The sequence below is a fragment of the Fukomys damarensis genome, unplaced genomic scaffold (assembly GCF_012274545.1).
Source record: "Fukomys damarensis isolate Sample0158 unplaced genomic scaffold, DMR_v1.0_HiC HiC_scaffold_23, whole genome shotgun sequence".
NCBI lineage: Eukaryota > Metazoa > Chordata > Mammalia > Rodentia > Bathyergidae > Fukomys > Fukomys damarensis.
The window spans coordinates 37,267,789-37,285,072 of record NW_022900935.1 but is presented as its reverse complement, the minus strand read 5'-3'; the positions used below and the strand labels follow the sequence as shown (position 1 = coordinate 37,285,072).

Genomic DNA, 17,284 nt, shown 5'->3' with positions numbered 1-17,284 from the left:
ACACTCAGGGATTCCCTTATTCCTGCACAGTGCGCTTTCTGGCTGCAAGTCAGAACTGAAACGATCGTCCCTTGCACAGCTCTGTGAGATGCAGCCTTTCATGTGAGGGCATAGCGTGCTGCCCGCCTGATGGTAAGTTCCTAAGACAGGTCCAGAGCTGCTGCTGCTGCCAGAGAGCCCGCGGGCCTGGGGACAGTGATGGGAAACCAGGCTCCACTGACTGTGGCACTCTCAGGCTGAGGGGGCCTGGAAATGAGGAGCCCAGCATCCTGAGCCTCGGGTGTGTGCCAGAAAATGGCTTTTAGGATAAAGGTGAAAGCACTGCTACCCAGCCTGTTCCAGGAAGGGTGTGGGGAGCCCCAGGGCTGCAGAGTCTCTAACCCCTGTCCAGGGTGCAGCAGAGGCCTGGCTCACAGACGGAACAGGAAGGCCAGGGAGGGAGGAGCTGCAGGGCAGAGGCTGAGGGTGCAAAAGAGCCTGAGGGGGGCGGGGCGGGAGAGGAGGGAGGCTGTTCCTGAGGCAGGGCCAGAAACAACTGAGCAGAAGTTAGGCAAAGGGACAGCTCAGTCTGGAACACCACCGTGGTGACAGGCCAGTACAGTCCTCTATTCTGTCCTCACAAGGGCCAGCACAGGTCCTCCATATGTTGGCGGCGGTGGGCTCCCTGGCGGCCGCCATCTGGGGCGTGCTCCACCTCAGAACTCTTCTCCTGGAGCTGCTGTCTTCCTGTTCTTTGCAGATTTCTTCAAAAGGAGGCGCCCCCAAAATTTCCCTCCTGGGCCCTGGCGCCTGCCTTTCCTGGGAAACTTCTTCCAACTGGACTTCGAAAAGACTGATCTGGCGCTTCACCGGGTAGGAGCAAGGAGGGAGGTTGGCCGCCGCCTCACCCCCACCCTGGCCTCCAGGACAGGGGACACTGGTATGGCCCCCAGGCTGCAGCTGGGAAACTGAGGGAACCCTGCCTTCCACTTCTTCCTTCTGACTTCCCTGCCTCACCCATTTCTCCTTTCACCTGCTTCAATACAGGTAACTGTTTTCTGTGTCGCTGAGTTATGTCCTCTTAGGGCATTTTATGTGTCTTTGTTTCTTAAAAATTGAAAGAGAAACCGCTTATTTGTTCTTTTTTGTATTGTTATCCTTTAAAAACTGTGGAACTGTCCTCAGAGGCTCTATTCCAGGCATGCAAAACACAGATAGGGCCTCCTAAATACTCCCCTGCTCCAGGGGACCCCCTCCCACACTTCCTGAGTCCTGGGCTCAGTCCCCTCTCTGCAGCACATTCACAAAGCCATCCTTCAGCTCCCTTCCTCTCAGTGCCTCCCATGCACTGGTTCTGATTCCTTCAGGAGCCACTGGAGATCAGTTCATCTGTGTCCCTGTTTTGCTAGCAGGACAGATGTGGCTGGAGAGGGTGCCTACTGCCACGAGACAGGGGTGATGAAACGGAGTCTTCAATCGTATCCCTGACTCAATGATAGATTTTTGATGAAACAGTCTACTTTTATTTTATATAAGCCTGGTTTTTATGTTCCTGTATGTAAAACAACCTGAGATAAATGTTATAATTAGGTTACGATTACATTGTCATTCTTGGCAAGACAGTAACACCAACACCGTGTGAAGTCTTGGATCAGAATTTTGGGCTCATTTCCATTCGGTCTCCATGGAAAGCGTCTATGCTAGGTTTCAGCTGGTGGCGTGTCCATTGTGCCTCTGAGGAAACTTGCCAACAAGAGTCATGTGATTTGTTCAGATTGTTCAATAGATGATGGAAAATGGAACCTTGAACTCAGCATTATTTTACTTCTAAAACCTTTCTGAATATGCAACCTACATCCCTAGACGTAACTAGATAATAATTTTGGGTGGCACAGTTATTCATAGACGTGTCTCTTCAAAGACAGTTTAACTACTGTCAGTGCCAGATCCAGTAGTGGACAGCGCATGACAAGATGGGTGATGGAAACTCAAACCAGGTGGGTGTCAAGAGATGGTATCACTGTCTGTGGGCAACCTGGAGGGAGATCTTTTCTACAACATTGAAAAAAAATGGCTTGGATTTTAAAGGAATGTTTGGCAATGTCTAAATGAGAAAAAAATAGGATTTTTTTTTTTTTTTTTTTTTTTTTTTGGTACCGGGAATTGAACTCGGGTCCATTGCGCTTGCAAGCCAGGCCACCGAACCGCTGAGCTAAATCCCCGGCCCCAAAAATAGGAAATTTTACATGGATGAGACTTCATGAGCTCCAGCAAGGTGAGAGTAAGGGGAGGAAACCAGCCAGTCTGCGTGGCAGGTGGCCAGCCTCACTGCTCTCCCACGCCCACTTCCTAAACATTTCCTACCATAGCCACGTGGCTGGTGATAGGAACACGTATTGAAACAAAAGGAAAATCTCATCAGAGTATAAAGGACGCGCATGGTACAGAAGTTGTACAAATTAAGGAGTAGCTTCCTCATGGAGGTGATTGTAACCCAGACCCCAATATACAAGGATGTGAAGAGCAGTGAAAGATGATTCTCACCGACAGAGTGCTCGGACACAGCGTGCAGCGCAGGATAGGGAGGCTCTGTCCACACCCCCTGCAGACTCCAGCTCCTCCTGAGTTACTGCTTCTGTCTCACACCAGCATCGTCAGGTGGGGGTCGGGTCCCACGGGAAGGGGAAATGGAAATGGCTGTGTGACGGGGAAGCTCTCTTTAGAAACGGCTCACCAAGTAAAGGTGCTCCAGGTCCTCTGCTTCACAGAGAACTGAACAGGGAGAGCCAAAATGGGGGCAACACTTATGTGAAATGGGGCTGGGGGAGAAACTAGCTCTGCAGGGCAAATTTGGGCTGGACAATAGACAAAAGAGAAAAGCAAAAATAAAAGTGCATGCAGAATGGGCAACTGTGAAGAGTCATGATCCTGGGCTTCTTGTGGTTTCCCATCTCTTTTATGCTGTCCACATCTCCTGGGAACCCAAGAGAAGCTCTCATCATGGGGTCTAGAGAGGCAGTGCTGAATTATCCTGGGATCCCCCAAGCCTCTCTCCCCAGGCAGCCTAAGCCCCACCCTGTGTCCTGTCTCAGGTGGTGTTGAGAAAGCAGCTTTCATAAAGCTGTGAATCCCAAGATGCACACACAACACTTCTCAGGTGCTTTTGCCCACATCTAGAGAGACTGGGAAACAGGATTTTTGGTGAGGAAGTCATATCCCCAGCTCATATATAGGCAGTTCCATCACTCTAAGAACACAGGGTATGAAAGAACCAAAAATTCCACCACTAGCTGCGTGCTACCTCTCTGCTTTCTTTTCTAGAACCCAGAAAGAAATTATGTATAGCAGCGGCAGTCAACCTATGGCACAGGTGTCCCAGTGAGCACGCAGATCCGTCTCTAGCAGCGGGCAAGCCAAGGCCACCATCGCCCCAGCAGCTGAACATGCAGATTTAATTGCAGTGTTGGCACTTTGGGATAAACAAGTGGGTTGTGGGTTGAGCTTGGTCACTAGGTGTCTAAATGGTTCGCCATCACTGCTGTTCAGGCTTATTATAGAAGCAAAATAAGTTATTGCATATGAAGTTACAGCCAGGATGCTGAGCACACAGGTGACTTTCTTGTATGGTTTTCACACTGCTCCTTTCTTCAAAACCTTATTGCACTGTGTGCAGAAAATCCAGTTGTTGGCTGAATGCCAGACATCAGTTACTGGACTCGTGTCTGTGTGAGTTCTATCATGCTCTTCTCTTCCTCTCCATTCCCGAGCTGCTGTCACTACCAGAACCTTCTTTGTAAAATGCATCCTCTGAAATATCCATAATCACAGGTTTATTAATATTATATTTATATTAATATTATGTTTACTAATCTTTTCTGAAATAGAGAAAGGAATAGTAACTTCTAATCTATTGACTGTAAGCTACAGTCTAGAAAGTTAAATAATTTGAAGCCAGATCATACAGAAAGTAAGAGGCAGAACCTAATTCTAACATGTCCTGTGACTCCAAAGTCCAGGCAGTTTGCTTACATTACACCTCCTCTCCTACTCACACATCTTCAGGTTTTATTAGAAAACAAACAAAGTGATGATGGGGTCTTCAGTCTTGATACTGCTCTGAGAATCTTGCTTCCTGTCTCTCTTTCTAATTGAGAGGAGACTTTTTCCAGACATCAACACTGAACCCTGGTCCTGTTCTATGCTTTCTATTTTCCCTGTATAAGACAGAAAGTTAATAATAATTATTGATTTACAGTACTGTCCCATTAGATTGTGAGCTCCTGAATGTAGGCATTTGTTGCACCCCCAGCACTGGCTTGGACCTAAGACGTGGGCAGGGCTCTTTAATGAACACTTTGCCCCAGTGAGACAGTGACTTGTTCCCAAACACCCTCCGTTTCCTGCCTTCGCACCTGCACGCGCTCCTCTCACAGTCTGCAGTGCCTTGGCCTTCACTGGACAAGTCTTTTGCTGGCATCCTGACTTCTTGTCGGGTCTGGGCAAAGTCCCCTCTCCCTTAAAGTGTTGTCTTATGTTTCAGTGGAAATCCCTGTCTTGTGATAGCCTCGTGTCCCCACACCAGCATCTGGCATATGCTGTCTTCGGCTCTGCGTGCAGTGTTTCTCATGGGAAGCCTCTGTACACGGAGTTCAGTTGAGATCACTGTGCTTAGCAGGAGTGTGGGCCACAGGAGATGTGCAGAGACGTGCACAGCTGTATTCATGTGTTTGTGGTTCTGTGGTCCATGACACAGACTCAATTGGCAAAAGATTTCGTGACTGAAATAGTTAAGAAACACACAACTTTTTAAAATTTTACTTTCTTTTTGTCCTTATATAGAAATGATTTTTACTATACAAAATTATGTTAAGCATAGAAAAATTATTTTAACTATAAAAGTAACATATACACATTTAGGCAACATTTGAAAATACAATTTACAAATTAGCAAGAGATATAGAATATTTCCTCTTCTTTTGCACAACCACACACACTCAGCATTACTTCAGTACGGCTTCGGTGTATATCTTTCCATATCTGCCTAGGATCAACAGTAAACCACGTCCAGGTTTAGCCCATCTTCACCCCTTTGTCAGCTTAAAGCAACTCCAGAAGTAGAGACCTTCACCAGACAACCATAAAACAAAAGCCTGGAATTTTAGATTTTCCTCGCGTTAAGATGGCCCTAACTGGTGATGACACAAGTCTCTCCTAGTGATGTCACGAGCTCCCCCAATCCCCAGCCACCACCTCGCTCAAGCCTACCCCAGATCCTACAAGCCCCACCCCAGTCCTATAAGAAGCTCTCCCTGACTCAGCCATATTGCTGTCTCTTCTTTGTTCAGAGACAGCCTGGCAGACCCTCCCCATAATAAAGGCTTGTTATGGTCCTGGGGAAAAAAACAAACAAACATTAAATTATAGTTTTAAGTTTTTATTAAAAATTCTGAGCCAAAAGAAAAAAATGAACACCTCATACAAATAGGTTTGAAACATATTATTTCTAAAATAAATCATAGAAATTGAAGATGTTAAACCTTAGAGATATGCAGAAATAGTGTGTGCACTAGGATCTCTCTCTCTCTCTCTCTCACACACACACACACACACACACACACACACACCCAAATGGACACAAAATTCTCTGGAAAATTCAGGGCAACAATCCCTCAGAGAGTGGCAGTGCACATGTGAATAGGTACACTCTTTTTTTCTCTCTTTGCTTCTTTGTTTAGCTGGTTCTTAAGTTTTAGAACTTAGACTGACTTAAATCTCTGCCCTCTTTCTTCCTGTGTTATCCTGGTTCAATGTCTTTTCTGAGTGACCTTTCTGGGGTTGGGATTTAACTCATTGGTACTACCACCTGCCTCGCAAGCACAAGGACCTGAGCTCAATTCTCGGAAAAAACAAAAAACAAAAAACAAACAAACAAAAAAGTCAGTAACCTTTTGCCTCTCAGAATGAGAATAGTTCATATACATGTCCTATGTAATACTACAAAAAAAAAATTCTGTGAGAAACTTGTTAGGTGAATCTAAGGTAATCCTGGAATTTAGAGAAAGTTGATATGACTAAAGACAGTTTACTCAATAAAGTGAAAAACACCATGCACTGAAGGAGACTACAATATGAAAATTCCCTGATATTAGAGTAAGGACAAAATAGTTGAGGAAATAAAATGATAGGAGCTCAGGATTGTAAAGGAGATAATTACATGGAGCTAAAACTACCTGGCTAGGAATAGCTCATGCAAGTTTTTGTTAAGGACATTGGTTTTTATCCTAAGGACAGTGTAAGCCCTTGAATGATTTGAAGTGGAGCAAAAAATTTAAAACAATACATTAGTAAGACTCACTAGGATGGCATGACAAGAATGCAGTTCAGATAGCAGGAGACTTTTGTAGCTTTTAGCTCACAGAAAGTGACAGCTTACACCAGACAGGAGGGAAGAAAGGACCGTGTGTTAGGAAAGGATAGCAATGTGACATCACATGGATTCCAGGTGATCACCAGGGAAATCTAGTAAGACACGATGACCTTGATGTGGAGACAGTGAGTTGTTGAAGTGCTTCCCACACAGGTACCTGATGGAAAGAGGAACACTTAGAGGCAGGAAAGTATTTCGGTAGGATTAACTTTTGTTGGGAGTAGTATGGAAAAAGTCAAGATTTCAGCATGGTTGTGCTAGGTTTGCAGTGCTTTAAATAGGCAAAATCAAGCAGTCAGTAGTAATGTGTACAGAGTTCTGGGACAGAAAGAGATGGTGACTAGCAGTAGTTATTATTTAAATTAGAGGAACTGATAGGATTTCCAAAAATGGAATGTGGGATGAAAAGAGAGGAGGCTGGGAAGCCTAATCATGAAGACCTACACTGTTGCAAAATTTCATAGAAAAAAATGAATCACATAATAATAAGTACCTCACAGAGATTTAGGGAAAAATCTGTGTGTGCTCTCTTGACAACTACTGGAAAGGAGTCATTCAAAGAAGTGTGGAGATAGTTGAGGTTGGAGATTCACTGGATTCACAGCAAAGAGGATCATTTAAATGTGACAGTGAAGGGCAGACTCAGGAGCATTAAAAAGTTGAAGAACAGTCTAGAAAGAAAGACATGGAAAACAGCTTGGCATTGCCTTTGTTATGAGATACATAATGGTTAATTGAACACAGCATGGCATTCAGCATCTTTGTCAGTCGTGTGCTTTCTGTGAAGAATATTCATTCTTCCTTGTTTTTATGAACCATTCCTTATCTTTTAAGGCCAATCTTAGTTAGGACATTCCCTGTAAAGCCTTTTTGTGCCTTCTTATGTCTGTGAGCTTTGGCTTATCCATGTCTGCATCACTGATATTTAGTATAACACTAATACTTCACTAAACTTATGGAACTTCTAATCAAAGTATGGGGCTTGGATACAGGAAGACTAGAATTTGAACATCTGCTCATGAACTGTATTGCCTTGTAAGGTTTACTTCATTCTTTATCCCCAAATCCTTAGCTTTCTTTTCAGGAAAATGGACAGGAAATGATGTTGTTTAAAACTACCCTGTTTTGCTTCTGTGAGCAACAAATGAAAAATTATATAAAAATACTAAACTGTGAGGAGTTAGTAAATGCTATCCAGTAAGCATCAGAATAACATTTATTCCTCTAAATAAACATGTCTCCAAATAAATACCAGTATATTCATGCCCCTCCTGCTTTTTATCTGCTGCCCATGTCCATACAGTTGCCAGGTATTTGCATAATGGTATCAGATAGCATCCTGTTAACTTCCATTTTTCCAGGATTAATGGCATCCAGTGGCCAAATATGGAAGGAACAAAGAAGGTTCACCCTGACCATGCTAAGGAACTTCAGTTTAGGAAAGAAGACCATTGAGGAACGCATCCAGGAAGAAGCCCACCACCTTGCTGAGGTCATAGCAAAGGAGAAAGGTGAGCATTTCATAGTTTCAGTATGGGAAGTTGGGACCTATCCAGTCATTGATCAGATACTTTTTAAGAGCCTAAATGCAAACCCTATGCCCAGCATCATGCTAGGCCCTGATATAGAATAGTGAACACCTTCCCATCGTGCTATTCTCAAGCAGGACACATACACAAATTACTACATTTAAACTCTTATCATAAATTTACTTACCATAATATTCAATGAGTCCTTACCATATCTTCCATGCTGTGTCTAGAGCTTCAAATATATTGCTCTACCAGATATATAGAGCAGGCTTTCTGTAAAAATAGAGACAAACTGGTGGTTGTTTGAAGAACTCATCTCTTCCTTCCTCCAGGACAGACTTTCAACCCTTACTTCAAGATCAACAATGCCATTTCCAATATAATTTGCTCCATCATCTTTGGGGAGCGCTTTGATTACCAGGATGCTGAGTTTCAGGAGCTGCTGAGGTTACTGGATGAGGTTACCCATTTGGAAGCATCTCCTATGTGCCAAGTAAGCACTTGTCTTCTTGCATCTTGCTCAGGAGTATTGGGCTGATGTCAGACCCAAGTAATGTCTTCCTTTAGATTTTCTTTCTGCTTAAGCAAAGACCATTACGATTTAACATTGAATTTAACAAAAACTACTTAAAATACTAATCTGTTGTGTTTAGTTTTTCTTTGTCTTTTTCTTTTGGCACTGGTTGTGGAACCCATGGTCTCAGGCATGGTAGGTAAAAAATTTACCAGTGAGCTGCATTTTCCAGCCCAACTCTAATTCTCTAGTTTTGTCTTTCTTTCTTTCTTCTCTTTCTTTCTTTCTTTCTTTCTTTCTTTCTTTCTTTCTTTCTTTCTTTCTTTCTTTCCTTCTTTCTAATTTTTAAGACAACCTCTTGATAGGTAGACCCATCTGATCTTGACCTTGCGTTGATCCTCCTTCCTCAGCCTTGGATTACAGATGTCAATGTTTACTATATACAAAATAGTTCTATCATTCACACAAACTACAGAATTTTACATGACGTGCATCTGTGTTGGTCTTCTTAGTTGAACAACAATATTGCCCTTGCCTTTGAGTGTCTTCTCTCTCCATGTTCTGCCCTACATAGTTCTCTCTTTTCCTCCTCAGATGCATTTTTCTAGGTACAGTTTCATATTCAGTAGGATTGGTTTTTTTTTTGAGATTCATCTGTATTTTTTACACAAACTAAAATTCCATTGTAAGAATGTGCCACCGTGGTTAATCAACATTTTACTGCTGGGCATGTGAGCTGTTTCCAGGCACTGAATGTTATGAATGAAGCTGCCATGATCATTCCCGTGCAACTGTCCACATGGACGCACCTCACTTGTCGTACATAGATGCATAGGCACAAAGAAAGGTAAAAATTTCAAAACTCCTGGTACTTGCTCCTGACAAGTGTCTTTTGCTGGAGCTTCATGATTCTATCACAGAAAGCTGACTGCTGGATTAGGATGACTCCTGGCAAACAGAAAGGGCACAATAAATGGAACCATTTTAGTTACAGTCAAAGTTGCTTTGTGTTCCTTGTTGTCATTGTGAGCTATGGAAGAGCCCAGTGCTACAGTTCCATGTGCTTCTCTCCTATTAAGAGACCTAGAACACCAGGACAGCTTAGCAAGTACCTGGTAGGGAAATGAAAGTGGCCGTATGCTAAATCTAATAAACATTTTCTTAGTGTCCCCATGTATACTAGACATTTTCATAGGTAATGGCACACACTTTATCTCTGCCAATTTTCACAACGGTTTCATAAAAATGAAACAGAGAAACATGAGTGTAAAGTTTATATCTGAATGTGTAAGCAAATAAGAGAATAGTCCACTACTCCTGTGTTGGGTACCATGTGTACCTTCTGTCACGCAGTCTCCAGAGTCGCCATAGCACTTTACCCAGTAATGCTCCCCCTAACTTGAATCTAGTTAAATAAAGGATCAAAGATACATTAGTATTGTGCTGGGGATTTAGCACAGTGGTTCCACTGGCTGCCTTGCAAGCGCAAGGTCCTGAGTTCAATGCCCAGTACCAAAAAACAAAACAAAACAAAAAACCAAAAAACCAAACCATTGTTATTATTATACCTATTACCAATCTATTATAAGTAGAAAGTAGTCACATCCATGTCTGTCTCATTCAGAGTTCACATATTTGCCTATGTTCTTCTGTATGCTTCTCCTTTTATGTTCCATTCACCAGCAGTTTATTCCAGCATGTAATACCAAATCTGACCCAAATGGACATGGAATCATACTAGTTGAGACCACCATATACAATCAATTGCTCTGGAGTACATGCACATGCAAACACACCCAGACATACATGTGTGCATGCACATGTGCACACATGCACACGTGTGCACAAACACACAGTGATATTTCCAAAAGGAAAATAAATCAAGATGAGGGAATGAAGGCTGAAAGGCATTTAATGGATCCTCATGTATAAGTTTCAGAGAGGTGACATTTCAGAGCAACAATATGCACTGAGAAGCTGGTGTTATAGAGGTTTCAGGGGTAAAGATTTCTATTCAGAGGGAACAGCAACTGCAAAAGGCCTTAATGAAGAACATCTTTGAAGGTACCCCAAAGACCTCTGTGACAGAAGTGTGCAGTCAAAGGTGGCAGGGAGAGATAGAAAGCACCTGGCCAATCTGTAGGGACCACCTATGTAGGGCTACTAGGCAAAAGGAATAACCTTCATTTTAAGTATAATGAACAGCAATTGGACAGTGGAGAGCCAAGGAATAAAACTATGTGGTCAAAGTATTTAAGGATCTCTCTGGCAGCTGCATAGAGCAGCAGGCTGGGAACTGTTTAAGAGAGGAATCTGGAAGCCACTAAAACAATATCAGCATCCAGGAAGGGGAAGGTGGTGCTTTGCAATAGTGTGGCAAGCAGGTGCAGGGCAGTGAGGAGCAGTCTGAAGATCAGTGTATGTAAGATGGAGAGTTGAAATTCCTGTAACAGATGAGAGACATGAGAGGAGTACAAGTGACACCACAGTGTAAGTGTGAGCAAATAAAAGAGATGGAAGAGAAGGAGATGTCATGAAAAGTGCAAAAGCAGCACTGTATTTTCTCCTTGATCACTTTGTTTCTCTCCATTAGATGTATACTTTCTTTCCACAGATAATGGAATTCCTCCCTGTACCTCATCATACTCTCTTCAGAGGCTGGGATGAACTGAAATCATTTGTCTGTCATGTGATTAAAAATCATGGGAGAGACTGGAATCCTGATGAGCCAAGAGATTTTTATTGACACTTACCTCAAGGAAATGACACAGGTGAGAAAAGCAAAGTTTGTTTCCATGTTGTGTTTTTAAAGAACAAAGAGCAGCATGTTAGTTTCCAGACACATTCAACCCAGAGAATTTCCTGGAGAATGGACAGTTTAAGAAAAGGAAATCCTTTTCTCACTTTTCTCGTCTTTCTCACTGGGTGAGTTGCTCTTATCAGGAGTGAGATCACAGGAGTTCCTCCCTCCAGTCTTCCTCCTCTTCTCTGTAGTCCATTGCTTTGAATAAGATTCTTCCTCATGGCCCGGGTTGGCATGATTCCATGTGCACTCATTCCTAGAAGCAAGCATTATCCTGATACCAAAGCCAGAGAAGGAACCAAACAAAAATGGGAAGAACAGGAAAATTGTCCTAGTGAACAAAATTGAAATATCCTCAATAAGATACTGGCAAATAAAGTGAGTCATCAAGAATATAATACACCATGACCAACTATGATTCATCTGAAGAATGCAGGGATGGTCAACCATACACAAGTCAATAAATATAATATATCATATTAAAGAACCAAGGACAAAAACTACATAATTTTCTCAATAGATGCAGAGAAAACATTTGACAAAAATCCAAAACTATTCACAATAAAACCCTACAAAAAAGTGTAACTGATAGTTTTTATATCAATCTGATAAAAGCCATCTATGGCAAAGAGACAGATAAAATTATATTAAATAATCAAAAACTGAAAGCTTTCACTCTAAAAGCAGAATCAAGACAAGGATGCCCACTATCATCATTCCTATTCAATGTAGTTCTGGAAACATTAGTCAAAGAACCTAGAGAAAGAAATAAAAGGAGTAAGGACAATAAGGGAAGAAGTTAAATTATCATTATTTGCAAACAGTAGGATATTCTTCATACAAAATTCCCAAAAATCCACCAAAAGACTCCCAGATTTAACAACCAAATTCAGTAGTGTAGCAGGATACAAAGTGAACACTCAAAAATCAGTAGCATTCCTGTACACTAGTAACAAACAGTGAGAGAGAAATTAGAGAAATATCAACTTTCACATAGCATTAAGAAAAAAAATCTCCAGGCATGGTGGCACAAGCCTGTAATCCCAGCACTTGGGAGGCTGAGGCAGGAGGATTGCTGTGAGTTTGAGACTAGCCTGGGCTACATAGTGAGTTCCAGGTCAGTCTCAACTACCTAGTGAGACCCTGTCTCAAATAATAATAATTTAGGAATCAATCTAACAAAGGAAATAAAGGTACTCTGAAAAAAGAGATTAAAGAGGATATCATACAATGGAAAGATATCCCTTGTTCTTGGATAGCCAGAACTAATATAGTGAAAAAGTCTATACTTCCAAAACTGTTATACAGATTTAATGTGATCCAGATCAAAATAGCAATAATATGTCTCATAAATTTACAGAAAACAATCCTAAAATTCACTTGGAACCAGAAGAAACCTAAAACAGCAAAAGAATTCCTAGATAACAAGGGCATACCAGGTAAACCCTAATCCCTGGCTTGAAATTACATTACAAAGCTACTGTGACAAAAATAGCATGGCACTGGCAATAAAAGAGACCAGAAGATCAATGGAATAGAATAGAAGATCCAGAAACATCTCTAAATATACTCAGCTACCTTATCTTTGACAAAGGAGCTAAACATCTTCACTGAAAGACAGCCTCCTTAATAAATGGTACTGGGGATTGCTGCCCCAGTGCCAGGAAGGTGAGATTTGGGAAAGCCACTCCAACATCTGATCTCCATCCGGCCTGCCTGGGCCCAGTCTGTGAGACCAGGTAGCTGTACCCTCCCCTGCTGGTGCTGCCATTGCTGGCCCAGCACCAGGAAGGTAGCACCTGTACCCCCACCCCCTACTCTCAGACCTCCTGATTGTGCCAGTCCTTGGACCCACTCTGCAGAGGCATAACTGGTTATAAAGGGTAATTTTCTGAGCTCCCAACTTTGAACATCTTTTTAAAAAGGGCAGGGAAAACCTGTAGTAGGACTGTGTGGAGTTCAACCCTGAACAAGGTCAAGGAACTCAATTTGGGCCTTGCAGCCTGAGGTCAGTCTGCGTCATGGAGGTCTGCCATCGGCTAGCTCAGATCAGGGGATTTGGTTCTGCACATGGCTGCACACATTGTATATTATGACAGCAGAGATATAGTCTGAAAGAGGCCCTTCAAAGTCATTTTTTTCTTTCTTTTCCTCATTCCACTCTGCAAATTCTTCTTTTTTCTGTCCTCTTTCACCAACTCAGTCTCTTGCTGTACCATATTATCCCTCATCTCCCTTTCTGTTCCTGCTCCTGCCCTAACTCAGATTTCTTCTTTTATCATTTTTTCTTTTTTCTTTATGTTCTTTTTTTATATAATTTTACTGCACTCAAAGGTCAATAGTTTCAAGGGAAAGTAAGCCCCTATTGCTGTTAAGAGGATATATTCTTGTACTTATACTGGCACTCTGTCTATCCCTTTTGAATTTAATGGTTTCCTAAAGATTGTGTGAGCATTCTATGTCCTCTGGCTTCACTTGAAACCTTCTCCAATTCTTTTACTTATCTACTCCTCTCATCCTAACTCTGTCTAAGACCCCATCCTAAATGGTAAATATGCTATATTGAAAAGTGTATTCACTGCAAACATATTTTGGGCTGCTTCTTGATTTTAATTTAATTCACATGGTTTAAAGGTGATAGATTAATGACTACCACAAGTGGTCAATTTGCAAGTGTTCTTGATCCTATTGTGTTGCTGATTCTATCAACTGGGATAAAGGATTATGATTGATTTAATGAGTTGTTTTCTCTGATATTATGAAAGTGAGAATGTCTATGAGTCATTAGAGACTCAAAAGCTAAAGCGCAACTATATCAGGAAGACTTAATAACCCAGACATTAAATCAAGGACAACCCAACAGCAAAAATAAAAATGAGAAAACACTTAAGCAAGCCACAAAGACAGACTTCTAGTTCACCAATGGCAAACAGTAGGGCAAAGGAGGATGAAAAGTCTGATAGTGAACCTCCAGGACACCCTGAACTCACAGCACCAGAAGTAACAAAACAGATAAATCAAGCTCTAGAAAAATTCAAAACAAATAATTTCCCAGATAACCGTAGAGATGGTGAGCAAAATGAAAGTCATGATTTGAGACTGTGGAACAGAAACTTGACAAAAAAAAAAAATAGATGAGCTCAAGACCATGATATAAGCCATGAAGGCCCAGCACAAGAAAGAAATGGAAACAATGAATGCCCAACATAGGAAAGAAATGGAATCCATTAAACAGATTCAAACAGATATCCAGGAAATTAAAAACTCTATTGAGAGTGTATGCAACAGAATAAAAGAATGCGAAGATAGAATCTCAGATACAGAAGATAGGATTGCAGTCAGGGATTGGGAAAAGAGAGATATCTTAAAAACAGTAAGGGATCATGAGAAATTGATCCAACAACTCCTAGATGACACAAGAAGAATAACATAGGACTGTAAGGAATCCATGAAGTAGCAGGAGAAAATGTAAATGACTTTAAAAAGCTGTTTACAAAATTAATGACAGAAAACTTCCCAAACAGAGGAGAAGAATTTGACATTCAAATCAGTGAGGCATATAGGACCCCAACTAGACAAGATAAAAAAATCTACACCTAGACATATAATAATCAAGATCCCAGAAACCCAACAGAAGAACAAAATACTACAAGCAGTAAGAGAAAATAAACAAATCACATGCAAAGGAAAGCCTATCAGAATCACAGCAGAATTTTCAACACAAACCCTCAGGTCAAGGAGAGCCTGGAGTGAGGTATTTCAAGTCCTAAAAGAAAACAACCTCCAACCTAGACTGATGTATCCTGCAAAACTGTATTTCAAAATGGGTGGGGAAATAAGATACTTCCATGACAAAGAACACCTGAGAAACTTCATGAATACCAAAGCAGCACTATAAGGAATTCCAAACAAGATCTTAGAAAAAGACAAGATCAAAACACCATGAGGCCCAACAGAGCAAATCAAATAGGCAATGCAAGAAACTAAAAGGAGATGGAAAATAATTAAAAAGAGTTAACAAAAGGACAATAATAAGTCAGTACATATCAGTTATAACCATCAATATCAGTGGCCTCAATTCACCAATCAAGAGAAATATACTGGAAGAATGGATTAAGATGCAAAATCCAATATATTGTATACAAGAACACACCTAGTGCAAAAAGAAGCCCATAGACTGAAAGTGAAAGGATGGAAAACAATTCTCCATGCAACAGGAGCCCAGACAAAAGCAGGGGTAGCAATCCTTTTTGCAGACAAAGTAAATTTCAAACCAAAACTGATTAAAAGAGGCAAAGAAGGCCACTACATCCTAGTAAAGGGAACAATTCAAGAGGAAGAGATGACAATCATAAACATATATGCACCAACTATATAAAACAAATATTAAGCAACACGTAAAACTAAATAAGCACTAATACAATTGTAGTGGGGGATCTAAATACCCCACTATCACAAATAGACAGATCATTTAGGCAAAAAATCAACACTGAAATACTAGAACTGAACCAAGCTTTTGAACACATGGACTTATTAGATGTCTATAGAGTGTTTCACCCCACAAAATCAGAATATACATTCTTTTCAGTTGCACATGGGTAATTCTCCAAGATAGACCACGTAATAACTCACAGAAGAGGTTTGAAAAAATGCAAAAGAATTGAAGTTATTCCCTGTATATTATCAGATCATAGTGCAATTAAGCTGGAGATCAATAGCATAACAAACCATAGGAACTTCACAAACACATGGAAATTGAACAACACTCTCCTGAACAATCAATAGATCACAGAGGAAATTAAAGAAGAAATCAGACAGGTTTTACAAATAAACAAAAATGCCAATACAACATACAGGAATCTATGGAACACAATGAAAGCAGTTCTATGTGAAAAATTCATAGCACAGAACGCCCACACTAGGAAAACAGAGCAAGCTCAATTAAACAACCTAATGATGAATCTTAGACTTCTAGAAAAACAAGAGTAAGAAAAACCCAAGGCTTGAACAAGAGAGGAAATTATAAACATTAGAGCAGAAATCCATGCAATGGAAACTAAGAAAACAATACAAAAAAACCAATGAATCGAAGAGTTGGCTTTTTGAAACAATAAATAAAATTGATAAACCCTTAGCTAACCTTATCAAAAAAAGGAAAGAAAAGTTTCAGATCCATGCAATTAGGAATGAAATAGATGAAGTTACGACAGATCCAACAGAAATCCAGAGGATAGTCAATACCTACTTTGAGAACCTGTACTCTAATAAAATGGAAAACACAGAAGAAATGGACAGATTTCTAGATACTTTTGAATTACCAAAGTTGAACAAAGAAGATAAAAACATTTTGAACACCCCAATTACAATCAGTGAAATTGAAAATGCAATTTAAAATTTACCAACAAAGAAAAACCCAGGTCCTGATGGATTCACTGCTGAATTTTACAAGACATTTAGAGAAGAAGTACTGACATTACTCTCCAAACTTTTCAGTGAAATTGAAAGGGAAGCAATACTTCCAAATTCATTCCTGGAAGCAAGTATCACTTTGATTCCCAAACCAGGGAAAGATGCAACTAAAAAAAAGAACTACATGCCAATCTCCTTAATGAATATAGATGCAAAAATCCTTAATAAGATACTAGCAAACAGAATACAGAGGATCATCAAGATCATACATCCTGACCAAGTCGGATTTATTCCAGGGATGCAAGGATGGTTCAACATACATAAGTCAATAAATGTAATACACTATATTAACAAAATCCAGGACAAAAATCATATGGTCCTCTCGATAGATGTAGAAAAAGCATTTGACAAAATTCAACAACTGTTCATGATAAAAACCCTGCAAAAAATTGGAATAGATGGTCTATATCTCAACTTAATAAAGGCTATCTATGAAAAACCAACAGCCAACATCATACTAAATGGCCAAAAACTGAAAACCTTCACATTAAAATCAGGATGCCTTGCAAATGCAAGGACCTGTGTTCTATCCCTGGTACCAAAAAAAAAATCAAATTCTA

General features: G+C 40.7%; 1 protein-coding gene across 1 annotated transcript; it reads left to right on the top strand.

Moving 5' to 3' along the window:
• Positions 1 to 643: 643 nt before the first annotated feature.
• On the top strand, positions 644 to 11,742 carry LOC117287319 (cytochrome P450 2J2-like). Its single transcript, XM_033767385.1, has 5 exons — positions 644 to 852; positions 911 to 1,026; positions 7,768 to 7,917; positions 8,271 to 8,431; positions 11,067 to 11,742. Exons 1-5 carry the CDS (start codon positions 644 to 646, stop codon positions 11,196 to 11,198), a joined length of 768 nt encoding a protein of 255 aa, XP_033623276.1. The 3' UTR covers positions 11,199 to 11,742.
• The last annotated feature ends 5,542 nt before the right edge of the window (positions 11,743 to 17,284 follow it).

Excerpts from the sequence above, each read along its gene's own strand:
- LOC117287319 (XM_033767385.1), top strand. The coding sequence starts at position 644 with ATGTTGGCGGCGGTGGGCTCCCTGGCGGCCGCCATCTGGGGCGTGCTC. Across the intron at positions 853-910 it reads CTGATCTGGCGCTTCACCGG|GGGACACTGGTATGGCCCCC; the intron begins GTAGGAGCAAGG and ends CCTCCAGGACAG. Across the intron at positions 8,432-11,066 it reads AAGCATCTCCTATGTGCCAA|ATAATGGAATTCCTCCCTGT; the intron begins GTAAGCACTTGT and ends TTCTTTCCACAG.